The 27965-nt window shown below is 47.7% G+C and overlaps 1 protein-coding gene across 1 annotated transcript in view; it reads right to left on the reverse strand.

The window, feature by feature from the left end:
• Positions 1–3556: 3556 nt before the first annotated feature.
• LOC108919800 (unconventional myosin-Vb) overlaps positions 3557–27965 on the reverse strand; it is a 28437-nt gene continuing 4028 nt past the window's right edge. Inside the window, exons 5-35 of the mRNA XM_029254497.1 lie at positions 27672–27828; positions 26231–26374; positions 25074–25155; positions 24855–24962; positions 24642–24754; positions 24185–24453; positions 23837–23918; positions 23488–23628; positions 21935–22066; positions 21733–21816; positions 21396–21539; positions 20954–21051; positions 20779–20865; positions 18695–19015; positions 18016–18172; positions 17481–17720; positions 17045–17254; positions 16733–16826; positions 14384–14532; positions 12495–12656; positions 12316–12416; positions 11647–11809; positions 11030–11138; positions 10619–10744; positions 9090–9241; positions 8875–8964; positions 6673–6811; positions 5453–5747; positions 4412–4586; positions 4207–4287; positions 3557–3926 (exon numbers count right to left, since the gene is read on the reverse strand). Of these exons, the coding sequence (XP_029110330.1) occupies positions 3765–3926; positions 4207–4287; positions 4412–4586; positions 5453–5747; positions 6673–6811; positions 8875–8964; positions 9090–9241; positions 10619–10744; positions 11030–11138; positions 11647–11809; positions 12316–12416; positions 12495–12656; positions 14384–14532; positions 16733–16826; positions 17045–17254; positions 17481–17720; positions 18016–18172; positions 18695–19015; positions 20779–20865; positions 20954–21051; positions 21396–21539; positions 21733–21816; positions 21935–22066; positions 23488–23628; positions 23837–23918; positions 24185–24453; positions 24642–24754; positions 24855–24962; positions 25074–25155; positions 26231–26374; positions 27672–27828 (4567 nt within the window). The 3' untranslated portion in view covers positions 3557–3764. The remainder of the gene's footprint in view (positions 3927–4206; positions 4288–4411; positions 4587–5452; positions 5748–6672; positions 6812–8874; positions 8965–9089; positions 9242–10618; positions 10745–11029; positions 11139–11646; positions 11810–12315; positions 12417–12494; positions 12657–14383; positions 14533–16732; positions 16827–17044; positions 17255–17480; positions 17721–18015; positions 18173–18694; positions 19016–20778; positions 20866–20953; positions 21052–21395; positions 21540–21732; positions 21817–21934; positions 22067–23487; positions 23629–23836; positions 23919–24184; positions 24454–24641; positions 24755–24854; positions 24963–25073; positions 25156–26230; positions 26375–27671; positions 27829–27965) is intronic.

Raw genomic sequence — 27965 nt, forward strand, 5'->3', positions numbered from 1 at the left:
CTAAGCGTGCGAATGGAGCCACACTGCCCCCCTCCGCTGTCTTTCCCACGTTGATTCCCTCGGTACCCAACCTCACACTGCCCAGATACATGCCTAGCGATACCATTGTAGAGGAATCCACACTGCCACGTCAACAACCTGTTAATCTGCCTCCCAGTCAGAAACGTGGCTCCATTCTCAAAGTTCAGTTGCCTTTTTCACAAAGGAATATCTAAGCGATTGCAACTTGATTCAGCTCTCTGGCAGGTGGTGGTGTCCTCATTCTCTCAATCGCCAACGATGAAACGAGTGGGAGGGCAGACGTTCAGGTGGATGTTCTCATGAACAAAGCAAATATACACACACACACACACACACACACACACACACATACACTACTTCAGACTTCCAGAGTAAAGTTATATTTAACTATAGATAGGAACTATTTCAGTTATATTTCTATCCAAATTTATTTGCAAAACTTTATGAAATAGAAAACTTATTTATGAAAGAGAAATAACAAACCCTGGTTGGCTGTATGACAAGCAGAAGAAAAAGTGCATGTAGTTTCCCCCCCAAAAAACATTTTCCTTTTGTTCTCACCTCTTATTGTTGCTCCTGTTCTCCTGAATCACTTGAACCAGAGCAGTTCTGCTACCCATGCCTCACACGTGAACTTTTGTGGCTCTGCTCTTCTTCACGGGAGCCTCAGGGTGTGATACTTTGCTCCTCTTCCCTTAACAGCAGCTGCACTCTTTACATAGGAGCAGCTGCACCGATGCTCTTCCTCCTCAAATTTCATACAAAATTTTGCTGAGGATGAGAAGGGAACAGGAGCTCACACTGAGCAACGTGGAATTTATACCCTTGTGATGTGTATGGAATCAAAGTCTTAAAGAGTAATGGTAGTTCTAATTAAGATTATTGTAGCAACATATATTTTAGAAAAAAATGACAAGACTTTGCACTTGACTTTTTCTCTAAATGTCATGCATTTGTGGTTTAACCATCTCTTGGCCCCCAGCCTGCATCAAGTCCACTTCCAACCTCTTTTGCACTGTCCCTGCCATCATCCCTCCCCTGTACTTAGGGGTACACTTAACCCGGCGTGTAATTAAAAGTACTTGGGCGTGCCCTGGCTGGTTGGTACACTCACTCTTATACGTATGAGTTGCCTGTGAAGGGAGTGACCCATGGAAGAGGGCTTACTCTAGATGCTTGATCATTGTGAATGACTCAGCTGTACATAGGGCAGGGGGGGAAGTTCATCTGTGGTTATGTAACAGTGACTTATCTAATCAAACACATTCCATTGCAAGCCCTTCAGTTGGGCTGCACACTGCAGAGACAGTACAGTGCAGTCAACGTGAACACGTTTGAGATGTTTGGCTTCTCTATAAATTATCTACCTTCCCTTTCATATCTGACACAGCTCAATGGCGATGTCGACACCGTTCTCTGGGATAATAGTAACAGGTAGCATTAGGGAAGTCGTCGTCCTGTCCACCTCCATCTCCATCCTGGGAAAGCACAAAGGTGGCTTCTAGCCAAGTGAATGGCGGCAGCTGTGAAGGTTTCAGCTGCCATGACACCACATCGCAGGGACAGACACAAGGTGACTCTCATAAAGGGCTAGCGAACTGTACTGGTTCTCACCCATCTCCCAAGATCCTCAAACAGCTCTTCAGAGTAGAGAGAGAAAAAAAAAAAAAAAAAAATGCTCAAAAGTAATGGACCTGCTTGAGTGGACAGTACCTGCCTTTTACTCTACAGCTGAGGGAGATGCCATTATCTGTGACTTTAGGATTTTAGCTCAGTTTGTCTCACGAAAGCCACACAAAGAAAACTGAAGAGGATTCCAGCCCGAGTGCAACACCAAGAACAGGGATTGTGCTCTAGTCCCTTGCTTCCCTTCAGTGTTGAAGGTAGTCCCTAGAGGGTGCAGAGTATATAAAGTAAGTTGAATTAATAAGGCTTATATAAAGACGTCTCCCATTCCCACTCATTCAATTGCAACCCCTCGGGGCAAACAACTAGTCAAGTGGGCATGTCTCTCAGATGGACTCTGCTTCAGTAGCACTTCTTGGTGCCCTTTGTAACCTCTTCTGTCTCTCACATTGATAGGAAACTGCCCGTGACAAGTACAGCAGTCATCCGCAGAAAGCTCTGCACGATGATGCACTTCACTTCTCTTTGCCTCTATGCATTTATTCTCTAGGAAACTTCACTGAAGAGACCTGTTCGGTTTGGTCACTCCTGAAATGTTTACAATGTAAATTCCAAATATCAGCACAAATGTTTTAACTTGGCGTGCGAGAATTGTGAAATTTCTCAGCTGCAGCGGCTATAGTAAGGCAGAAGGCAGTGGTGTAACCAGAGGGGCAGCTAGAAAGCAGCACACAGGACTCTTGGAATATTGAAAATAATGTCTTCATTGTGGCCATGCAGTGCTTAGACCTCCCAAGCATTAGGAGGCACCAGAGTCCAACTCGCAACCCAGCGCTTTAGGATCACAGGGATGTTCGTACAACTGCATGTTGGACTCTACATTCTTCTGCAATGTGAAAGCCGGGAGGTATGTAGGGTAAAATAGTTACCCTGTGCCAGGTGGAGCAGTGGTAGATTGTACAGGCCAAGGGTCATCTGGTCTAGTTTCCTGGAACCCTAATGGTTTATAGGCCATTATTTCAACAGGAATTGACCGAGTCATTTGGCCCCTAAATAACTTGCTTCTTGAGAGTGAACTAAAACGAGGACTTGGTCCCTCTAGGACTAAAAATTGTCCATCTGTGTGTCTATCAATCATCGTCTAGCTGTGGCACACCAGCCTATAGCGGTCAGTCCTGCAGCAGCCATGACACAGCGTGATGACAAAGACATAATCTGTCAGTTCCCAAAATAGTCTGCAGACACCATGGGCGATTTAAATGTAGACGAACACACACCAACCGACCTGCATGCTAGAGTGTGTAAACGCACAGAAGCACAAGTCTCCGAAGGACCGACAAGCATGCATGCACACAGACACCACCACGCAGACACACACAGTGATGCCGTCCCTGTAAATAGGAAGTGCATGATGGGAAACATCTTTCTTGTGCCAGCACGTGTCTTTTTTTTTTTTTTTTTTTTTTTTTAAAATGTTACTTGCCAACTATTGTCGTTTTCATTTTTTTTTTTATTTTAGATTTGACTTAATTTTTTCTATTTTTCAAAGGCTTGTGAATATATAAATATGTATTACTGATGTGTAGTGGTACAAAGTACTCGCATGAGAGAATTTTTTTATACTGGAGATGTTTATAATTTTTTTTATTATGATTGTTCTTATGGGGGATGGAGGTGAGGGGAGTGCAGCATCGCTGTGTTTCTGCTTCCAATAAAACGTTATAAAAAAGAAAAAATTCCTATTCCTGCAAACTCATGATGCAAGTTTACTGACAGAACAGGGCTAGATGCACCACAACCTTTTCTCCAAAACATGCAGTACATACAAACATGTATTCCACACCTGTGGAAAAATAACCAAAATTGTATTATATAGCATTAAGGAAAACATTGAGACAGTGTTTTGTACTCAAATTCTTTATTTTATCCTTGCAAATATGAACATCCATACCAAGAGAAACTACCGTGCTCTAACATGCTGTCCAAAACGTGCAAGTTGTGGTGCAATTGTGGCCCTGTTCCCCCCCCGCAGACCCCACACAGGCTAAGGGCTGCTCATTGAGCAACAACTCCTTCAAAAGGCATTTTCCCCACAAAGCCCAGTTGTGCCCCCCAGCTCAGACCCTGCGGAGGAAGGAGACCTTCAGAGAGTCCGGGATGGTCAGTTGATCTGCCCGCAGCAGAGGAGGGGGCTGGTAAGAGAAGGTGACGGGGAAGAAGCGATGCACGTCCAGCAGCAGTTGGCGAGGCTGTCCATCAGCACGCTCTTTCAGAAGGCGCTGTTGGACACGGACACAACCACACCCCCAGTGAGAAAGACTGAAAGAATAGCCTTGAATTCTAATTGTTGAATAATGCTAATACACGAAGGGAGTTATGTAATGCAAACGAAGGGAAACACTGAAAACTGGAACAAACAGCAGTGAGGACATCCATCATGTTCCACAACACGCAAACAATGAAATCCAACAGCACTGTGTAGTATAAAAATATGCTTCAGCTTGTTATTCCCCCATAACACTGGGTTTGGACTGGAAAGAACTACAGTCCTTTCCCTACCTGGACCGTACGGATGAAATTTAGTGTCACCCTCTCCTCGAAGTCACTGTGAGGGGTGTAGAGGGTTAAAACCTTGACAATCTGCAACAAAACACGAAAGGTACGTTGCGGACTTTTCTCTGGCTGAGCCTAAATCCCTTTTTTTTTTTTTTTTTTAAATTTTTAAAAACTGAAGAACTGGACAATGCCAGCATGGCAGCCCCACCTGCTGGTTGGAGAGTACGGTGCAGGTTTGAACAAGGGCCTCTGCGTCCGCATCCGATTTCTTGCTCACTTGCAGCAGCTGAGCAGCCTGGATCAGCGGCTCCAAGGAGGCCAGGGTGTCCGCTGTCTGCAGCCCTCTGCTCCGGAGCCACTCCTCCAGCACGCTCACGTTGTACCTGGACACAGGAGCTAAAGGTCAACCAGACTGCCACTGGTGTCACTTGCTGACCTTTTCTCATGAATCGCCATGGGGTGACATCTTCATGGCCGAGTGTTCCTCATCTGCTCCGTATCCTACCACACCCTGCAACACATCATTCACCCGTCATCTCATTTCAATCTACTCCTCCACTCTCTTGCATTTAAATGTGTTTGCTGGGTCATTCACTCCTTTTTCTTCATTTTACTTGCTCACCTATTTAGTCTCATCTTTCAGTTACTTTACTTGTGTGTGTACAGTATATGTTGTACATTGCATGCTGCTACAAGCAAAATGAATTTGTGGCATAATTAAACCTTGATCCATTTACTCATTTCAGCTGACACTTTTGACCAAAGTGAGACTTAGTGTTCAGCTACATACCATTATTTACCCATTTATACCATTTGAGCAATTTTACTAGAAAAGTACCTTGCTCAAGAGCACTACAGCCGGAGGCAGGATTTGAACCTGTGACCTTTAGGTCTAGAAGCAGCACTCGAACTGCTGCACATGCTACCAGCTGCCCCATTTGTTATTTTTCTCAGAAGTGTCATCCCCAAACGAGATGCGTCACAATAACTAAGACGGCGCCAACCACAGCCACTATTTTAGCAGAGAAAGGTACGAATTCGGTGCTAGATTGTGGCAGAATCAAGAAAACTGAGAAGTTTGCCAAATATCAAAAGGTATCAGAACTGTGCCCCAGCAGCGGGGTTAGTGTTGCAGCTGTGCTGTGTCTGTGCAGCCAATACCAACCGGAATGGCGTTATAACAGTCCAGAGCTGTGCTACATCTGTGGAGCTGAGACTGGACACTGAGAAGGCACCGCTTCTCTCGTACCTGATCTGCAGGCCACGGCTCCAGCAGCACATATCCTTGCGCAGCAGTAGGTTGTTGAGGGCGGTAGAAGCCAGCAGGTACGTGAGCTGATGGAAAGCCTGCTCCAGCAGGGTGGGCGGTAGCGCCTGGCGGGACATTGCCGTGTGCAAGGCCCCCAGCTCCCTCAGCACGGTTGCCATGGTGACAGGCTCAGTGGCACCACCGGGCTTGGTGTCAGACCCCGCCCTTTTGCGAGAGAGCTTACCTCCGAAGCCCGTCAGGCCAGGAATGGTCTCGCTCTCCAAGAGAGCAGGCACTAAGGGAGCAGAGCGAGAGAGTCTCAGGGCAAACGGGGCCACCGCGCGGCTCGGTGTGCACAGGTCTGCTTGCTGAACTCGGGAAGAAACGACGGTCGCAAGCAAAGTTCTGCCGTTCAGCTCTAATCCGCAGCTATGGCTTCACTCAGCTGTGCATTTTGTACAGGAAGATGTGTCAAATGAGGGTTAGTGACAAGAGGATTGTAGGTGAGGCAGGTACCAGGATCACAACAAAGTGGGGGGGACATTTTCTACAGCGAACAGGAGTATCTGCAGAGGGAGATGCAGAAGGCAGCTGCAGGATATCCGAGTTTGAAAGGCCAAGTTTATCATCACTGTGGTGCCATCCAACACGAGGCCAGAGAGACAATTAAACACATAATAAATGAAACATGAGAACTGAAACTAGGAAATGAGATGAGGATGCAGGCATCATTTGCGTGATGGTGATAAAAACACAAGAGGACATGTGTATCATGTATCTATGAAGGAAGTGTAAAGATAAAGAAAAGGGGTCCCCACACTGAGCCCTGAGGCACACCTATGGAGAGGACTTTGAGTAGCATGAAGATACCGCAACAACCAACCTGGATTTCGGTCGGTGCGACACGACACACACGGTACCATGTTCTTGGAGCCAAGAGAGGAAAAGGGACACTGTAGCCAAGGTGATTAATCAGGAAACACAAGAACAAATAAGCTCAAAATCGAGACACCCTTTGCTACTGAGAGCAGATCAGCTTCAGCAGAATGAGGAGCTAGATTGTAAAGCGTCCTGACAATTACCGTCAGAGAAAAGAACGGCTGCTGACCCACCCATCGTAGCATTTTGGATAGTTGTGGGAATAAGGTGACCGTTCATGGTTGCCAGGAGCAGGTGGAACTAGGGTTTAGGTAGGTAGAAAGGAAGAGGGAGAATTGTACCGATAACAGGCTGCAGGCGTCCCTCGGTGACAGACAGGAGCTGCTGGTAGGCCTGGATGGACAGGTCACTGAGGGAACGCTGCTGGTCACTCAGATCTGAGGACAATGGCATCACATCTGCTGGCACATTGCCAGTGTCCTACAAGGGTGTCACATACAGGTGTTCTGGAACGGGTCCGACATTGGACACGTCATGTTGTTAAATCACTTATGCTTACGTTAAACCAAAGACTGGGTTTTAATTAAGCACTTTCATAAACATCTGCTTTCACAGCTTGGCAAAATCCAAACTCCTGAAATATGTTCTCACTCAATACAGTGATGGATGTTGACCTAAAAATCACACACAGCTACTCTGGTATAATCACTTTTTGAAACAAATACACTGCTCAAAAAAAATTAAAGGAACACTTTGAAAACATCAGATCTCAATGGGTGGGGGGGGGAATCATGCTGGATATCTATACGGATATGGACTGGGTAATGTGTTAGGAACGAAAGGATGCCACATCGTTTGATGGAAATGAAAATTAACCTACAGAGGGCTGAATTCAAGGACACCCCAAAAATCAAAGTGAAAAAATGAGGCAGGCTAGTCCTTTTTGCTGAAATTTCATTGCAGCAACTCAAAATGGTACTCAGTAGTTTGTATGGCCCCCACATGCTTGTATGCATGCTTGACAACGTCGGGGCATGCTCCTAATGAGACGACGGATGGTGTCCTGGGGTATTCCCTCCCAGATCTGGACCAGGGCATCACTGAGCTCCTGGACAGTATGAGGTGCAACCCGGCGGTGTCGGATGGACCGAAACATAGTGTCCCAGAGGTGTTCTATTGGATTTAGATCAGGCGAGCGTGGGGGCCATTCAATGGTATCAATTCCTTCATCCTCCAGGAACCGCCTGCACACTCTCGCCACATGAGGCCGGGCATTATCGTGCACCAGGAGGAACCCAGGACCCACTGCACCAGCGTAGGGTCCGACAATAGGTCCAAGGATTTCATCCCAATACGTAATGGCAGTCAGGGTGCCATTGTCTAGCCTGTAGAGGTCTGTGCGTCCCTCCATGGATATGCCTCCCCAGACCATCACTGACCCATCACCAAACCGGTCATGCTGAACGATGTTACAGGCAGCATAACGTTCTCCACGGCTTCTCCGGACCCTTTCACCTCTGTCACATGTGCTCAGGGTGAACCTGCTCTCACCTGTGAAAAGCACAGGGCGCCAGTGGCGGACCTGCCAATTCTGGTGTTCTATGGCAAATGCCAAATCGAGCTCCACGGTGCCGGGCAGCGAGCACAGGGCCCACTAGAGGACGTCGGGCCCTCAGGCCACCCTCATGAAGGTGGTTTCTGATTGCTTGGACAGAGACATTCACACCAGTGGCCTGCTGGAGGTCATTTTGTAGGGCTCTGGCAGTGCTCATCCTGTTCCTTGCACAAAGGAGCAGATACCAGTCCTGCTGATGGGTTAAGGACCTTCTACGGCCCTGTCCAGCTCTCCTAGAATCTCCTCCATTCTCTTGAGACCGTGCTGGGAGACACAACAAACCTTCTGGCAACGGCACGTATTGACGTGCCATCCTCAGGAGTTGGACTGCCTGTGCAACCTCTGTAGGGTCCAGGTATCGCCTCATGCTACCAGTAGTGACAATGACCCTAGCCAAATGCAAAACTAGTGAAAAACAGTCAGAAAAGATGAGGGAAAAAATGTCAGTGGCCTCCACCTGTAAAACCATTCCTGTTTTGGGGGTCGTCTCATTGTTGCCCCTCTAGTGCACCGGTTATTAATTTCATTAACACCAAAGCAGCTGAAACTGATTAACCCCCCTGCTACTTAATTGACGAGATCAATATCCCAGGAGTTTGACTTGATGCCATACTCTGATTAAAAAGTGTTCCTTTCATTTTTTTGAGCAGTGTACATTAATGTTGCACATCATGATTAAATGTTCTGCATATAAGACAGCTAAAGCAGCTAAAACTTGTAATGCACACATTTAAATCAGTTTAATGCTGGGATAATGCATCTGTGTGTGTGTGTGTGTGTGTTACCAAGTAGACAAGCTGGAACATACATTTAGAGAGGTGGACATGTATCAGGACATATACATTCATAAAAACAGGTGCACACAAATATATCCAGAAACAGTCTCTCTCACACGCGCACACACACACAGGAGACAAGCATGTCTTACCTGCAACGTGGAGTGCTGGGTCAGCAGGTCCTTCAGCACACACGTATTCTTCAGCCAGAGGGCCGTCACGTCCACATCGTTAGAGTGTTTCTGAACGGGACGCAGAGACGGGGAGTGTACAGCGCAGCGCGCCTTCCTTTATCCTGGCAGGATACGCAGCGGCCAGCGTTGTGCAAGAGAGGATCACAATGGCCATTAGGTTGCGCCACACGTACCTTGAGCGCCCCCTTAATGCCGCCGACAGCAGCAATGCAGAGGGAGCGTGCCCGATCCCGGTCCCCGACGCAGTCCGCCTGGCGCACGCACAGGAAGAGCACGCAGGCCGGCAGACCCGGGGTGAGGGACAGGGCGCAGTCGACCCGCAGCTCTGAGGAACAGGAGACAGGGGTTGGAGAGCGGTCAGTCCCTATTGAGCAGCAGGGGGCGCAGCGATTGGAGGAGTTGTCCTCTTCCACTTGAAGATGGCTTTGGGTTCAAAATCCCACTCTTGAGCTCCTGACTGCTCTTCCCCAAAAGACCAGACAACTTCACCTCATTCAAAATGCTGCCGCCAGAATCGAAAATACCAAGAGGAGAGAGCACTTGACTCCGGTTCTTAGATGCCTGCACTGGCTCCCCGTCTCCTATAGAATTGACTTCAAAGTCTTACTTATTGTTTACAAATCACTAAATGGTTTAGCCACAAACTAGATCGCCAATGTGTTTGAATATAAGCCCGGTAGATCTTTTCGTTTGGTACGGACTGGTCAGCTGGTGGCGTCCAGAGCTGAACGAAACACCATCTAGTCGTTAAGCTGCAAGATGCCGGAACCTCCTTCAGCAAAAAAGGGGGGGGGGGGGGGGCATCTTAAGTCTTTACTGAAAAGACTTTTCTACTGCTTTTAGATAATTGTTTCTCTTTTATTATGTGACTGGTACTTTTAATGTCTGTTCTTAAATGTCTTAGTATTTTATGCCTTTTAATTTTGGTATTTATTCCTAATTTATCATTTTACTTAAATTTATTCATTTAGCAGATGCTTTTGTCCAACGCAACATACATCTCAGCAAAAGTACAATTTTTGCATTACTTAAGAGCAGACAAAGCTGCAGACATGAAAGTCTCAAGCAAACCTAGTTTGTTACCTACCACTTGTTGCACCGAGGTTCATCGTTCAGGTAGGTGCATAAAAAATACAGGATAGACAAATCCCGATACCCTCGCACCAATTTTTTTTTTAATATTAGAAGATACACAAATGAACAAGTACAATGCCAGAGTAGTGGCTGAATAAAGGTTGTATCTGGGGATGCTTATGGAGTTACGATGCATGAACAGTTACACCTAAATGATCTGAAGAGCTCTTGGGCAAAGTGGGTCTGGAAAAGGTGAGTTTTCAGAACCTTCTTGAAAACAGACAGAGGTTCCAAAGTTCTGAGTGTCAGGGGAAGGTCATTCCACCACAACAGACCCAGAACCGAGAACCTCCGACCTTTGTACTTATGTACTTTTATTATGCGCTTTATTTTCCGTAAAGCCCTTTGAATGAGCACCGTTTGAAAATGTGCTATGGAAGTAAACTTGACTCTTGCCGTTTCACCCGAATGGCTCCAGTGAAAAATACCCAGCTGTATGAGTGAGTAAAATCGGTGTAAATTGCTTAATACCGAGTTACTTTGGAAAGAAGCATCAGGAGGAGAAGAACAGTGTCAAGGTCAGTACCAGTTAAGAACACATGCAGGTCAGAATAAGGAGGCAGCCAACCTGTGAAGAGGTTTTTGATGAGTTTCACCTCGTCCTTCTTCCTGCACTCCAGCAACCCAGTGGCGTCCAGGCCCTTTAGTTGCGGAGGTTGCGCGTCGTGTCCAGATGTTACAGCGGCGCTGGACACTAAAAAGGGGAAAGAGGAGGGAAGAAGGGGGAAAAAAGATTAGATAAATGCAGACCTCAAAGTTTCGGTAAAATTACCTCTTTGGCAGGGACACCTTTCTTATGCGTATGACATGGCGCAATAGCTGTACTGAGCGATTGGGCCAAATTACTTGAATTGGGGAAATTGGTTCCATAACTGCTAAAGCAGAAAAGAAGCCTGTAGGGACTAGATGTATAGATTTGGGTAACATTAAATGTTGCAACAATAATGTGTGTGTGTGTGTGTGTGTTACTGGAGCCTACCTGCGCGCATGAGTGCCCTCCTCAGCGTGACCGTCTCTCTCAGGTGTCTCAGCTCGCTTCGGAGTCGGCGACACTCCCGCTCCCCAGCTTCCACCTGCTCCATCAGGTCCTGAGCGTGGACACACACGCCGCACTATTACACATCACACACTCGCTCCTACAGCACTCCACTCACCATGCATACTGTACAGACAGTACTGTAGACAGAGCACCTCACTGATGCATGGATGAGTGACCCAGTGTAAGTAGTGTATCTAGCAGTGTAAATCACTGCAGTGAATAAGGTGTGCTGATAACACTACACAGAGTTTGTTTGAAGTCGCTTTGGAGAAAAGCGTCTGCTAAATAAATAAATGTAAATATACTGCAGTACAGAAGAGCTGGAAACAACTGTTTCTAAGAGCTGTAACTGACTGCTGTTGGCCCCAGAGTAGTGATTTCACAGTAAGGTAATGGTAAAGTAAGGTGGTTCAATGGTAAAACTGTATAACTGGAAACCCCTCAGAGAACATGAGACTTTCCCACCCCAAACTAACAGGATCCTGCATAGAATGAGTTGCAAACTTAAGACCTCTTTCCCCTCAGAGACGCAGAGCTCGTCTCTCCAGCCTCCTCACCACGTTCTCACTCAGAAGGGAGCCGAGCGACTCCTGTGGCTCTGAGCCTAAGGCGGCTGCCGGGGTAACCAGGACCTCCCTTGGTCGTCGGACCTCCGACCGCAGCGCAGACATCTCCTCCTCCCACTGGGCGCGCTGGGACGTCAGCTGGGACTCCAGAAACCTTGCCAGCGGAGACTAGCGTTACTCCCGAGACACCGAGCCCACCAGCCTGAGATCTAATTTGCGCTTCATTCATGGCACACCGTCCCAGCAGGGATCGGCGTTACTCCTGGGACGAGGAGACTCCACCTTCCCATCAATGTCAGGGTGTGCATCCTTCATAACACAGCACCCCAGGGAGACTACCGACACCCCTCAGACTGAACTCCTCTGCCCTGCGAGAGCAGCGAGTGTGTTATTCGTAGCAGGTTGTGCCCTAGGGAGACGTGTCGCCGCTGCTTCAGAGCAGGAGCACAGGGGCACCGATTCAGCCCAGACAAGGAACGGTGGGACCTGCTCTCCAGTGCTACTCCGGAAAACATGGCGCGGTGCGGATGGCACGGCTCTCACGATGAGGGCGAGGAGGCCTAAACCTGAACTCTGATGGTTTCTCCTGCGAGTCGGCATCCCATCGCTAGAGTGCCTTTATGCAAGCGAGTTTTGGCCGCCACGTGCCACGCGACTCACTTGTTGGCCACGCGAACGGCATCGTAGGCGTGCCTCAGATCCTCTCCGCTCATTTTCTCCGCCGCATCCGTAGGCACATCCACAGCTCCCATCAGGGCGTCCTAGCGGTAGCGCAGACAGATGAGGGGCAGCGCGGCCGTGAAGCACGGAGAGGCGGCGGCGGCCGGGCAGAGGCTTACCAGGGCGGAGTCGGCGAGCCGGGGACCTGCTGCCATGCCGACTTGCTTGTCCGCCTCAGATACAGCGAACGGAGAAGAGGCAAAAGCAGCGGGTGACACTGGGGAGGGCAGCTCCAAGACCATGCTTTGATTCGAGCCCGTGCGCCGGTGCTCCCGAGAGCGCTGCGGCAAAAATACAAATCACCACCACGTTTCGATCGACTCGGGGGATGCAATTCCGTACATTAATGTGGGTGGACAATTTCTGAATGGTTCAGGTCACATTCTTGTACTTTCTCAAGAGTAACACTACATTACATTTTAGTGGTATGCTACATACAATGACAATGCAACAATTTTCTTCAAAGTTCTTCATTCTGTTGATTTTTGCCATGATTAGTCTTCCGATTTCAAAACTAATTGTTCTAGAGTGTCAGCCTGGTACTTTACAGCCATTGGAAGATTCTAGTATGTTCTGGTGTCTTCTTGAAAGTACCAGATCCTAAAAGGTACTGGAATAGTCCATGCTCAGACCTGGTGCCAAAATCTGGTAAAATCAAGAATGTGGAATATTTTGAGAAACTGACATAACTAAAGCAAAAAAAAGTGTGTTTGATCCAACTGAACGGAAAATGCAAACATAATAAAATTGTTACTTTGTTATGTATCCATTTAAGAAGGGTCATTTTTTACTAAAGCAATTCAGGATAAGCACCTTGATCAAGAGAGATCCTATCAAGTAATCTGGCGGGACTCCCATTCTCCTCTGCCTCTCAACCGGTGTCCCACAGGGCTCGGTACTGGGTCCTCTGCTCTTCTTGATCTACACCTCCTCCCTCGGTCTGGTCATAGCCTCCCATGGATTCAAATACCAATGCTATGCTGATGATACCCAGCTCTTCCTCTCCTTTCCACCTGGAGCATCAGACATTTCCGCACGCATTGCTGCCTGCCTGTCAGACATCTCATGGATGTCTGATCATCACTTCCAACTCAACCTCTCCAAAACAGATTCTTCACCTCCCAGCTGGCCTGTCCTCCTGTCAGGGTCTATCGATCAAACTGGGCAACTCACTCATTTTGCCTACTTCCTCGGCTAAGAGTCCGGGAGTGACGATTGACTCAAGTCCGTCTGTCTCTCAGCACATCGAAGCCACAACCTGGACCTGCAGGTACATCCTGCATAATATCCACAGGATCGGTCCTTACCTCACAACTGACTCTACCCAAATAGTTGTCCAGGCCATGGTGACCCGACTGGAGTACTGCAACTCTCTCCTATCTGGCCTTCCTGCTACTATCATCAAACCTCTACAGCTGGTACAGAATGCTGCTGCACGAGTTGTGCTTGACTTGCTAAAGCGCTCCCATGTATCTCCTCTACTCATTTCTCTGCACTGGCTTCCTATAGCTGCTCGGATCAAATTCAAGTCCCTGGTTATAGCCTAGAAATGCATCAACAGAACTGCTCCTACTGTAGCTATTTAGAAGTCTTGATCAACCGCTACAATTCTATTTCACCATGATCTCTTAAGCTCATGTATGGTGTAAATGAGCATGCACCATAACTTAATGACCATGCCTGGATAACACTTTACACAGCCACTACTCCCATGTTGTACATAAATGTTTGTATCTCCAAAAAAAAAAAAAAAAAAAAAAAAGTCGTAGGTGATCAGGAATCGTGTATCGAGTTTATGCAGCTACTTGTGGGATGAACATTGGTGCATAAAGTGGAAGGAAACATTATCTTGAGAATCACCCCTCTGCAGCTACATCTCCCTCAGTGTAAATGCACAAGTTGAATTTTTTTCCAAACTATACATCACTTTGCAGAAAAGCAGCTGCTAAATGAATAAATGTGTCAAAACTACATCTGTGTATCCCTGTAACAGCTGGCACTCGCAAACCTCCGTCAAGGCGTTCATCTCGCATAGGTTCTCGTATCTCTGCTCCAGACGGGAGAAGTCCCTCAGAAGACCTTGGTAGCGTCTCCTCTCCTCCTCCAGGTCCCCTTGGAGACCCTCGGCAGCCTTGGCAACACACACTGCCACTTGCTCTGACACACACACACACACACACACACACACACACACACACACAAGCAGCAATCAACTCACTCAAATTAATCGAGTTGAGCCATTGGTCAACACTGGCGGAGATGGAAGCAAGGCGGTCGCTCAGGTGCCCAAAATCTCCTGACTGGAGATTCTCCCATGTCACACCGCAGTCTGTGGTTGATGTTTTGCAATAACCTTCACTTGACACATTTACATGTCTTCATTTAGTGACGTACACATCAGAACAATAGAGTGGATTACATCAGGAGAAGGAGCAATTTGGACGCAGACATGCGATTCATCAGCACGGTCCGTTTGTCACAATCCACTATAAACCAGGAAGCTACATGAGTAGCTGCAAATGTACTTTACATTAAATACAGACATTTACGGAGCACTGATGAGGGGAGAAGCGAGTCTGAAAGATGTGAGTTTTGAGAGCCTTCTTGCACGTGGACAGAAATTCAGCAGTTCTGAGCGAGGGGGACGGTCATTCCACCATGTCGGAGCCAGAACCAAAAACCTTTGTGCTTTTGGACCTTGTGTGTGGGACCACCAAGCAGGCAGAGGTGAAGGAGTGTAGTGAATGATCAGTTCCTGTAGACATCAAGGAGCAAAGTCATTGATGGTTTGGTAAACTGTAACCAGAGTGTTGAATTTGATCCAGACCACTATAGGAAGCAAGTGCAGAGAAACAAGCGGAGGAGATGCACGCGAACGCTTCGGCACGTCAAACGACTTGAGCAGCAGCGTTCTATATCAGCTGTAGAGGATTGATGGTATTAGCTGGATGGCCAGACAGGAGAGAGAGTTGTAGTATCCAGACTGGGTGTCACCATGGCCTGGAAAAGCAGTTGTCGGTCTTGTGAAGGACGGATCCTGTGGATGCATCTGCGGGACAATGTTGTGGCTTCGATGCGTTGAGATTGTACGTTATGTTTTGTGTTGGAGGATCGTCGTTGCGGTTACAGCAAGTAACTATTGCTACCGCTATATCCCGACACGCATTCTCATCGTTGTTGTTCCAACTAGATAGAAGCGATCTGTTGCGTGTTGGTGCAGCTGGTTATACTCAAGTGAATTTGTGATTTGTTAGGGTGCATGAAGGTAAAAATACCGTGCCCCGTTTAGTGGAGCGGGCATGTCTCCGACTCGATTAAAACTGCGTTTTGGTTTCCGTTGGAGTAGTTTCGATTTAGGACTCAGCTGATCAAAATTAGCCTGGTTTAAATAGCAGCCGGTGACCCGTATTGGCAGCTTCTTGGTGCAAAGACGAGGGAGCCTACCTGTGAAAGGCCACTGAGGGAGGCCGCCGCTACGTGAAGTCCGCTATCACCACCGTGTTTCACGAGGTATCGTGTGTCAAACACGTCACAGTCGTCTACGGCAACCAAACCGTGCGATAACGCCAACGCCGAAGACTCCGACGCTCCCACTGCTACAGTAACCTGGTTTATCCTCACCTGTCAAACCCTCCATCTTGCTTTGCTTTCTTCATGGGACTCGAACTGCCAGTCTGCTGTGAGAAAGCACGAAGGTTCTCGGTTCTGGCTCCGCTTTGGTGGAACGACCTCCCCCTCTCACTCAGAACTGCTGAATCTCCCCCCACATTTACAAAGGGTCTGAAAACTCACCTCTTCCAGAGAGACTTCACCCATGATCTCTTAAGTTCACGTAAGCTATAAATGAACATGATCATGTTCGGATCAATCCTTTACACTGTTACTCCTGCAATGTAACATGTTCATATGTATTAAAAAAAGAGCTACTAGAAAGGTGATCAGGAGTCATGGATATTCTGGTAGAGTTCTATGCAGCTACTCGTGTAATGAACATTGATTCATACGGTGGAAAGAAAGAAAAACTACTTAAGAATCACACATCTGCATCCAAGTGTCTCTTCCTGCTAATGTAATGAACACATTTTCTATGAGATGTTTGTCACTTTTGAACAAAAGCAGCTGATAAATGAATACATGTAGAGAAAGACACACTTGAGTCAATCACTCCCAAACTCCTAGCCCAAGAGGTAGACAAAATGTGCAAGTTGTCCAGTTTGATAGCGACTTAGAAACAGGAAGCTGGGAGGTGAAGGATCTCCGTTTGAGACGTTGTGTTGTAGGCGATCAGACAGTGCAAACTGGAGGAGCACAAACCCACAGACACACTATGAAGCGAAGACACAAAGGTGACACCTACCTTCCTGAAGGCGCTCCTGCTGTTGTAAATGGCCGAGTAGAGCGGTTCTTTCCTCCTCCAGGACTCGATTCTGTCCCTGCAGGGCCTGCACCTCCTGTTGAGGCATTGAGAGAGACTGACATCAGTGGGCAGCACAGAGGCGCCTAGACTTGGCACTGGGATGTGGGTTCGAATCTGACTCAGTTTGAGTTTGCGTGTTCTTGTCTGTTTCCTCCCACAATCCTTATCTGGTGCCTCCAAACTAGCATTTTTTTTGGGGGGGGGGGGGTAACACCACCCAAGCGGGAAACGCTGCCACTAGAACAGACTGACCTGTGCAAGTCGAGACATCTCTTGGGCTGCTCTCTCCTCCGCCCTTCGTCTCTCCTCCCGGTCCCTCTCCAGCTCTACCGGGGCCACCGGGGGCTTCTCCCGTAGCTGTGCCTCCACTTTGGAAAGCGCCCCCTGCAGGCGGGCCACCTCCAAACCGTGGGCCTCGCGCTCGGTGAGGAGAGCCTCCCTCAGAGCAGCAGTCTCCCGAGCCTGAACGCAAGCGAGCGGCACACAGCTCCTTACGCATCCTCGCGGCAAGGCCACGCCGGCCTCCGGAGACACCCCCCCTTCTCCAAGGTTAGGGCAGCCACACACACATCAATGCTCCCAGGCCACACCCACAATCACCACATTAGCATGCAACCCAAGTGCTCGCACAAGCTCATAAACTGCTACCCCCAGCGTACGAGAGATCCCCCCCCAGGACTCCACTGACCTGCTGGTCGGCCCTCAGCTGTAGCTGCATCAGCTTCACTTCCATGCCCTTATTGAGCTCTCGATATCGCTCCACCGAACGCGCCTCCACCCGCAGCCTCTGCAACTCCCTCCGTGCCGCCCGCCGCCGCACGCAGCACTGGAGCAGCAACACCGCCGCCCGCAGCCTGCGGTACGTCCGCCGCGCCAGCCAGCCGCGCACGCCGGCCTGGAGCCTCACCGCCGCCCGTTCCGCCACAAGCTGAACGCAGCAGAGCAGGCATCAGGACCTCCGTCTAGTCACTGGGTCGCTTTGACAGTGAAGGATCAGCTTCAACTGTTTAATGCACTTTAATACATGGAGAAGCGTCAGTCAGCTGTTGCCATTTTTACCGTACAACATGTAACGCATGTACACCCGGAGCGTTCCGTAGAGCAGTTGCGCGTAAGGACCTTTCTCAGAGGTATCAGAGCAGGAGATGTCAGGAACTCTAATGCAGTCGAGGGCACCCCGACTAGTTGACGTCAACCCGTTCCCTTGCTCCCGAGTCCCTCACCTTCCTGTAGCGACGCCGTGCCAGCGTCCCTCGGGTGAAGGCCTGGATGGTGACGGCGGCTTCACGGATGAGCGCGTACAACCGTCTCACAACCACCATGCGGAACGTCTTCTGCAGGAGCACGGCGGCACGGTTGCGGCGCAGCACGTGAGCCAGTCTGACACGCAGAGACGAGACGGCAAGACAGCAGGCCTCAGTGCGACAGCATCCCTGACACGCAGTCACACACACCCCCGCTTAGCGTGTCCCCAACGCAGGATGTCACAGCTCTCACGAAGCAGCACTTTGCGCACAAAGGCAATAATGCTGCAGCACGGATACGCTTTAGTACATTTCAGCTGACAGTTCTCCAAGAATCAGAGGTACAGAGCTACACATCAGCATGGTGGAGCAACAAAATGAACCTTGACAGACAAACAGCTGCTCCACACATGCAAATATTGTGCATTGAAATCTGCTTTTGCACCCTCATATCAAAGAGCAAATCAGAAGTTCTCACAACCAAAAATCAGTTGCTAATAAGCCTCTACTTGCGATTGAATTGTGACAGCTGCTGTTCACCAGAATCTCTCACACAACCATGCTTGAAATGCAAACGACCGTTACTTAGCCGTCATTAATCAAGGACAGACACGTAAACAACGCCAAAATCCACCATGCGAGAGAAAACTCGCCTGACCTCCTGGCTAGTCCTCCTCTGGCGTATCGCTGCAGGGTGAGCGCAGCCCAGCAGGTCCTCCGATACCGTACGCGAGCCAGCCAGCCGCGGACCCGGCTCTGAATGACCACCGCTGCTCCTCGCAGCCTCTCGGCCCTCAGCCTCTCCAGCAGAGCCACCTGTCCAGCGCGGAAGAACACCTTGGTCTTTCCGAAGCGATATCGATCTGGCTCTGGTATGAGGTCTGCCAGGGCTCTCTGACAGGTGCTCTGCAGATCTTCCTCCTCCAACGACCGACGCAGCAGGAGCCAGTACCTCTCAAAAAACTCAGGATAGGTCCACCTGGTAGCCATAGTGCAAAGCCCAGCAGAGAGGGAAGCAGAAATGCCATTGGGTGCATTGATAGAGTAATGGTACATATAGATCGACAGTTTTGCATGTTATAACAAACATTTGATATTTCATTTAACTCAACTATGTACATGGAACACATTGCTGATATTAGGTAACACTTACAGTAATGCAGAAGTGTCATTTTAAATATAATTGGGACATTTGGAGGTCCATCTTCATTTTAATGCCATCAGTGGGTTAGGGTGATCATACAAGACATTTGTACTTGTTAATTTCTGCTGAATTTCCAGGTAAATATTCGACAAGTGCAAGTCATTTAGTAGCTAATAGAGAACTAACCACATTGATAAGAGGGACTACATGAAGCCAAGAGCTGCGAGATCTAAAAAAAAGCTGATGCCCGATAGGATACAGAATTATTTCAAAGGATTTGCAAGCCCATCATCCCAAAGTGTGAAAGAGAAGTTACAAGTAGAAAAGATTCCATAGCTCCAAATTCGGCCCACGTGCTGACCGAAAGACAGTCCAAGATGTTAATGTCAAAGGATGAAAGGTTTAGGACAGGTTGTAGCGTAGTGGTGTGGAAAGTTGCTGCCTTTGGCCACAAAGGTCACAGGTTTGAACCCAACGTCCAGCTGTAGTACCCTTGAGCAAGGTACTTACCCTAAACTGCTCCAGTAAAAGTATAAATGGGTAAAAAAGTCCAAGTCACTTTGGAGAAAAGTATCAGTTAAATGAATAAATATAAATCTACAGGCATCAGTCAATGTGTCTAAGTGAACAATCAGACTGGACAAACTTGGTCTTCATGGGTGCTCCTTGGCTCTCCAAAAAAAGACATAAAAACACATCTGAAGTCTACAAGGGTTTACCTGGGTTTTGAATATGACATTTGGAACAATGTGCTCTGGAGAGATGAATCAAAAGGTGGACTTTGACACAAACTAAACATTGCCTTGGAACACAAGAACCTCAAGCCAACCCAAAAGTGGTGGTGGGAGCATCATGTTTTGGGGGGATTCAGTGCTGCTTCGGGACCTGTGTGACTTGCTGTTAAGTCAGTTGTGATTTCTACAGCATGATGCAGAGGACTGGAGCAGAATGTGAGGTTGGGGGGAGAAGAAAAAACTGCAATCCCATAAACCTTCAAGCAAATGGTTCCAAAAAAAAAAAAAAAAGGGGGGGGGGGGGGGGGGGGATTGAGGCAAATTTTGATCAAACCGAAATGCGTGAGGAACTAAAGCGGGCTGCGCGTGCGGGACAGCCTTCCAATACGATGCATTTGAAGCGGTTCCATGTTGAAGTGTGCACCACAATTTATTCCGGTGGACCCCAAGGACCGATGCGCATACCTGCGCGTTCTTGTAATAGCACATGATCATCTTTGCCAAAGCGGCAGTATGAGATCCAGAGGTGCATGTATCTCTGGAAATTGCATTTGTTGAATAAATAATTGCAAAGTACACATTTCCGAGGTTGTTCAAAGTTGTCACCTTAATCCACTGACAGCATTTAGATGGGGTTCAGGGATCAGTCATTTAAATCTTTCCAGGGTTCTGCTCCCTCCCCCCGGAATCACTGCTTTTTTTTTTTTTTGGGAACTTGTTTAAAATTTGACAACTTTAAGGTTTATTCTTTAGACTAACGTCTCAAGAAATGCAAGTCGGCTACTAACACACGCGGTATAAATTGAGGGAAACCGAAATCCGTTCCACGATGCGACGCTGGAAAGGAAGAAACGAAAAGATCACCTCGAAGGGTATCCGGCTGCGCTGATGCGAATCGTTTCCAGAACTCCACAGGCTCGCAGTTGTTGTACTGCCCTTTTTGGATCAAACCTGACAGAGAAAGCCAAGAAGGTAAGACACACAAGCGCGCACAAGCGCGCACGCACACACTGTGAAAATAGCAGGCATGACAACTCACACAAAAGCCTGCTTGAGGTCATTGGGCTTGATGCAGCGAACGTAGTGTGGGTTTGTGGCGTTCAGAGTGTCCATGAGGAGCTGCAGAGACTGACGGAACTAGGGGCAAGAGCGGAGACGCACAGGTCCGAGAGCGCCTCTGGGAAACCGCGGTCATTTTGTCGCACATTTTAACGCACTTGGGTCTCGTCTCTGCTATGAAGCATCACTTTAGATCTTACCCTAACAGCCCGTTGCCCCAACCCTGTCGTCATTCCCACAACAGAACGATTCATGTCATTTTTGTCATCCGATTCAGTTTTTTGGCTTCCACCTTCCTTTTCATAGTGTGTCTATTCTTACCCGCTCCACCACTTTTCAGACACGCTGCCTAGCAATGCATTTGAACTTCAATTATTATTTAGGAAATTGTACCTGCAGCACGTCGGTATGATTGATCTCACCTGAAAACCCACCGTCAGCTTATGCTCTCGGTGAGCTCTCTTTCCGGAGCGCAGGCTCCCATTGGGAATGCTGGAATTCAGCCCTGAGAGCGACAGCGCGCCTCCTGCTGGATCCTGCTGAAACAGCTCCGCTACGAGCTCAGACTGCAGTAAAATCGACAGCCGGAGAGGGGAAGATGCAGAAGTTGAAATGAGTGTTCCTCAAGCAGACTTATAATTCAAGCACACTGTCCGTCCAGTAAGCCTAGACATGGCTTTTGCACCACGAGAGAAGTCAAAATATATCTTCTCCAACTTCTATGAGAAGAAGAGAGGGTTGGAAGGAAGAGAAGTGCACCTGACTGGCTCTCAGGATGTTGATGGGCTCCTCAAATACCGTGTCCCGATTTTTGTCCAGGAATCCGACGCATTCGTATTGGACCTTGATGCAGGCGAAAGCACGTGGATGTAAGCGGGCGTGCGTTATGTTAGGAGGTAAGGATCGTCGCACGGCGAGACGACAAAAAATCGGCCCCTGGAATAATCACGCGTGTCCTTACCGTGTCTGCAAAGTGAGAAACGATGAAGGCTGTGCTGGACATGCGTGGCTTGCTGAAGTGGGGACTGGGATGGTGGTTCAGGTGTTGATCGTACAACTTCCGGGCCCAGCTTTCATCGGAGCCCTTTGGCATCTGCCAAAAGAGAGGTTATGCCAAGGGTGTCAAAGCCACCCCAACCAGTGCTCATCTGATTTATTAGCTGATGGACGATAACCATTTGCTTGGTGCAGGGACGTGCTAGTCCAAAGCCTATCCTGAAAAGAGAGACTGAAGCAGGGTACACCCTGGATGGGACACCGGTCCATGACACAGCAATCCCCACACACACGTTCACACACTATGGGCAAGTTAGAGTAACCAGTTCACACAAAATACAGGTCTTCAGACTGTGTGAGGAAACAGGAGCACTTGGAGGAAACTCAAGGGGGAACCTGCCACCTCCACACAGACTGATCAGAAGTCGAACCCACATCTGAACATCACAGCCCACAAGTGCCATCATGCAGTCCCCGCATTACAGTTTGAGCCCTAGCATTCAAATGGTCCTCTGTTCACGTGAGCAAAAAGTCTTCAGATGCTCTCAAATAAGACGCCAGAAGAAGCGGAGCACCAAATCCCATGCGGAGAAGGGAGAAACGGTACACCAGTTCCTTTCTAAGCTCCCCAGGTGTGACTACAGTTTTTCCATTCCAGTACATCTACCCACGTTCACTACGCATGTTTCAGAAATGTTCCGGAACATTTCTGATCACTAGTCCAGATTCATTCTGGGTATTAATGCCTCCAGGTAAACCCTGATTCTGGCTCCACATTGCAGTTTCACTGCTCCTGGAGATCCCCAAGAACCTGCAACATCATACAGTCCTGATAACCCCTGGCTAGCATCGCTGTGTTGCCCCAGTCCACCGACCTCTCGGTGATGATCTACACACCCATTGTCATCATGGCTTCACTATTCAGTTTCACAGTTTCTATCCTTCCTTCTCCTGCTTTCTTGCCCATTCGTCATGGATTACGAAGCTCTTTCTCCATCGATTCTCTCCTCCTGTTGCTCTGAATAAGAACTTCTAAGTAAATAAAACCAATTTAGAAGACAAGTGATCTAGTCTACAAGCGAGTCTTACAAACATTTATATTTACTGAACAAATTCATGGTGCTCCACAGTATAAAACTGCAGTGCCTAGAACAGCGGGTCACTTTTTTTTTTTATATATATATTGTTGTAATACCTCCTGTGCAGGAGTAAGTCAAAGACACACACGTCCGCATCTGTGTAAAGGCTCCTCCAGCGAGAGGCACCCGAAAAGCGTACTTCTTCCTTCTGTTCTGCAAGAGCAACTTTTTCAGCTCTTCGGACGGAACGGCCAGTGTCTGAGAGATGGTGCCAAATCGATTGAATTAGAGAAATAATTAGTTCCATAAGCGCTCAAGCAGAAAAGCAGCCTGTAGGGACTAGATGTATAGATCTGGGTAACGTAAGTGTTGCAACAGTAACCTGAGAGCGAGCGAGCGAGCGAGACCATGTGCCAACATGAGGAGAACCTGCGCTCACCCTGCACTCTTCATCCAGCAGATCCAGCAGGCCTAGCGGCCCCTCGATGAGCGCGATGCAAGGCTGGTTGTCGCTGAACTCGATGCGGCTCCAGGGGAGCCCCTCCCTCACGTACTCCTCCTGCTCCAGCTGGAAGACGTGCTGGGGGGGGGGGGGGACAGAAGCAGAGCACAGTGGGAATTATGCAAGAAAGGGGAGCGGCGGGCAGCACCCGAAGCAGGAGCGAAGAGATCTCTTACATAAGAGATATCCCACCAGCCAGTGTGTCTGAACCCTGGTAAATATATCTTCGCCAGGTTCAGCTTCCAAGAGCGTGTGCACGCACACACACACAAAAATATAGACTCACCAGGTTGAACTGCTGCTGCAGTTTCTCATTTGCATAATTTATGCAGAACTGTTCAAAGCTGTTCCTGTCAAATGTTTCAAACCTGCCAGTTTGAATATGACCAAAGGAGACAAGAGGCTGGTTAGCAGCTGCCAAAGAACAAATATTTATATATATTTTTAAAACACTGGTGGCAAGTTTTTTGAACAAAAAACATACCATAAATTATGGACTTCAAACACTGGATTAGGATAAACATTAGGCAGAATGAGAACAAATAGATTTTATTAGACCCTGCATGAAAATAATTAGGATGAATAAGCAGTAACACACACACACACACACACAGCAAATCCAATGGCTGCCCACCCATAGATGTCAAGAACCCCAATAAAGGACACGGGCGCTCCTCTCTGTGCCCGCAGGGCTGCGTTGAGCTGTCCGACAGTCCACGAGAAGAGCTGCCCGTACACATGCTTGGCAAGAGCGTCACGGGCCTCCGAGGCCTGCTGGCCCGACATGGGCTTCACCAGCGTCTCCCCGGCAACAGCCAAGCGCCGGTGGCACAGCCAGTGGGCCATCTGAGCACGCTCCACGCCCAGCAGCTTGGAGAACAGCAGCAGAGAAAGGTCCTCGCCCTGCAAGGAGACGCACAACCCCGCACGTGAAAGATGCGAGACGGCGCCCCCATGGGGCCACTGGGGGTGGTGCGAGTGCGCGGCGTGTTAAAGCAGAAGAAACCGCAATTTCACGAGTACGGCTCGCAACTCCTGCATATATTATTAGAGTTTCCCATAAATATAACCCTGAAGTTAGATTTCCATACGTCGATGTAGCTCCGATCTCCACCCCTTCCGCTAGCTTGGATATTGACGTTCCCTAGGTGCAGAATGGCGGCCAAAATTTGGAACAGCTCCATCTGTTGGTCAGAGCGCACACCTGCAGGTACAGGGCAGACATACCGAAATGGTCCAGTGCTGAAATTCAGCAACGGTGTGACTGATGGAGCGGCTTGGAGGGGGGCGGACGGAACCTTTACCCAGGACGGTGAATGCGTTGCGGACTCGTTCCAACTCCAAAGCATCTTCTGTGCCTGGAATCCAAGTTCTCCCTCCCTGGTTAGTGTAACGAAACTGCTCAGCTGCATCTGTGGAGGAGGAGAGAGATGCGAGGGTCCCTCCCAGGCTCTGGAGCACCACTCGGGAAGTGTGAGGGTGTGCGATGAGCGTCAGAGGTTTAATAAAGCTCCACTCCTTACCCAGTTTAAGGCCCTTCATTTCTGGCAGGTCACAGGAAGCACACAGCTGGTAGAAAATGTGATAATTCCTCTCCTCTTGGGCCTACCAGGGGCAACATGTTACGGTTTACCATCATTTACCCGATTCCTTCGTGACAATATTACGCCGGCAGCTTTTTGCTGTAGCACTTCGGTACATTCCATGTTCAAGAGTACCACAGTAAAATGGGGATTTGAGCTATAAAGACCTACAGATTACAAGATACCACCCATAGCCACTATGCCAACTGCTGCCCTTCCGATTTACTGTGCTGGTAATCATCATCATCGATTAACATACGTACACTTCAACTTACAAACAATTGAGTCAATAAAAGCTTAAGGAAGCAGGTGTAACTTACTATTTGAAAGTAAGGTTCAGTTTAAAAAAAACTATGGTCTTGTACAAGGTTCTTTTAGACTTCATTTTAATATTTAGTACCTTCTAATTGTATTAAAACTGACAAAACTCATCTAGGGGGGGACCAAAAAAAAAAAAATCTCTGCTCAGCACCAGTTGTTGACTGATCCAGCCCACAAATGTACACGATGTTCCTCGTTATGTCACCAACACTCAAGAACACCAGACACGAGCAGAAGGATGTCCTACACTCTTGTTCGGTTTCTGTTACTCCGAGTTTGCATGTTCTCCCTGTGTCTGCGTGGGTTTCCTCTGGTTTCCTCCCACAGTCCAAAGATATGCTGTTCAGTTTCCCCCATAGTGTGTGTTTCACTGATGTATGGATGAGTGACCCAGTGTAAGTAGTGTATCTAGCAGTGTAAGTCACCGCGGTGAATAAGGTGTGTAGGCTGATACTACATAAAGTTCGTTGGAAGTCGCTTTCCAGAAAAACATCTGCTACATGCAAGTTACATCTGTGTTTTAGTGCCAACTACTGGGTGGATGAAAATGCAGATTTTCACTCTAAAGACTGAATTTTTTTGAATACGCAATTTGAAATTTTTGCATCTGAAAATTTGTAGCTCAGATGCTTTTAACTTGTACATGCAACATACAAGTAGTACAGCTCAATATTATATTGTTTAATTGCATTACATATTCAGAGAACAGTTGAACAAACATAGCCATTACGTTAATGGATCCGATAAATTCTCAAGCGTCAAGAATATTCACAAACCTGGAAGACAACGCGTGATTTCTCCAGAAGGTAGGTCCTCATGTTCGCTCCTATGATGTTCCCTTGGTGCCCGAATCCTATTTCGATGTACTTCCCAAAACGGCTGCTATTGTCATTGCGGGTTGTCTTGGCGTTACCTATGGCCTGAATTTAAAGGGAACAACATACTGATTTTTCACCTTTGTGGAAGGCTTGTCAGTAGTTTTACTTGATACTCAAAAAATCCAGAAGGTAAACATGTGACAAAAGTTGAGTACAGGTATACCCTGGTACATGGGCAAACTTTTGGTGTAGCAGTCCTAGAAAAGTTATACCCATGTTCGCTGTATGGACCGACTCATCCCAGCGTTATACCCTTTTCTCTTGTTTTAAAGCAGATTTTTCCCCGATGTGGAAGTCACGAGTCAATGAAGCGCAGACTTTAAGAACATACGATGACCTCTTTTTAAATTTTGCATTCAGGTGTTGTACAGTTTTGAGAAATGTTTGCCTTTTATTTTCTGAATTTTCTTCTTTATTCAGGGAGCTCTCTATATTTAAGGGTCTCAAAGCACACCTGTTTCAGACTCACCTAGTCTCATTAGCTCAAACATGCATGCATTTAGTAACTTGTCTAACAAAAAAAAAAACCCAGATGCTACTAATACAATGCACATTGGTGTTTACTGTGGTATGTGACTAATTTACTCTACTCTAGAATTACATGTCGGAATCCTGATCTCTAATTCTGCTGCAATAGATTTTTTTTCCCCATTGTTCTCCGAGATGCACATCAGTTGAGAAAATGTCTGCTAAAGGAATACATATAAATGTACTGTATGTTTATGGGTACTTGTAGTACAGTACACTTACCCAACACTTTTCACCAAAGCAACTTACAATGCGAGTTACAATTATTACAAGCTTAGTTATTTAGCCATTTATACAGCTGGGTAATTTTACTAGAACAATTTAGGGTAAGTACCTTGCTCAACAGTACTACAGCCAGCGATCGGGATCAAACCTGCAACCCCTGGGTCCAAAAGGCAGTAGCACTAACTACTAGGGTACCAGCTGTCTCGTTTCATATAGATTATCAACACCAGGCATATGGTATGTTCATATACCAGTAGTTCATTGAATGAATATCCTGATTTAGTCTTTGTCAATTTAATATCTTACCATCCTAATGTTTTGAATACCATTTCAAGGTGTTTGGAGGGTGCTTGTGGAAATATCTGATCAGGTGCATTAGGTCCAGGAAAGCATAATCCCTCCCTCATTTAAAATAATTGGGAAGGACATTCTGGTTTATAGACTCTTGGTATATGGACTGTTCTCCGGAATAAGTTAGGTCCGTATTACTGGGGATATCCATTTTTAGACATTTTATCAGCCACATACAAGCAGCTTTGTTCATTCACAGATCCAGCCGACCCAATGCCTCCACCTTGCACTGTACCTCCATAATTGGGTTGGTGGCCAGAACCCTCTCCTCGACACTGGTTTGCTGGGATGCTCCACCAACCACTGCGAAGTAGCGCATGGTGAACTTGGCTGAGACCGTCTTCCCCGATCCAGACTCCCCGCTGATTATAATGGATTGGTTCTTCTTCTCCCTGGGGAAACAGACAGGGGACCCACTTTCCCGTCTCACAGTCTCGGACCACCATCCGCGTGATAACTAAGAAGATTACTTCTTAGGTCAAGAGAGTTCCAATTACATCGCCATACAATCCCACATGGCGAGGTACCT

This window comes from Scleropages formosus, chromosome 9 (assembly GCF_900964775.1).
Source record: "Scleropages formosus chromosome 9, fSclFor1.1, whole genome shotgun sequence".
NCBI lineage: Eukaryota > Metazoa > Chordata > Actinopteri > Osteoglossiformes > Osteoglossidae > Scleropages > Scleropages formosus.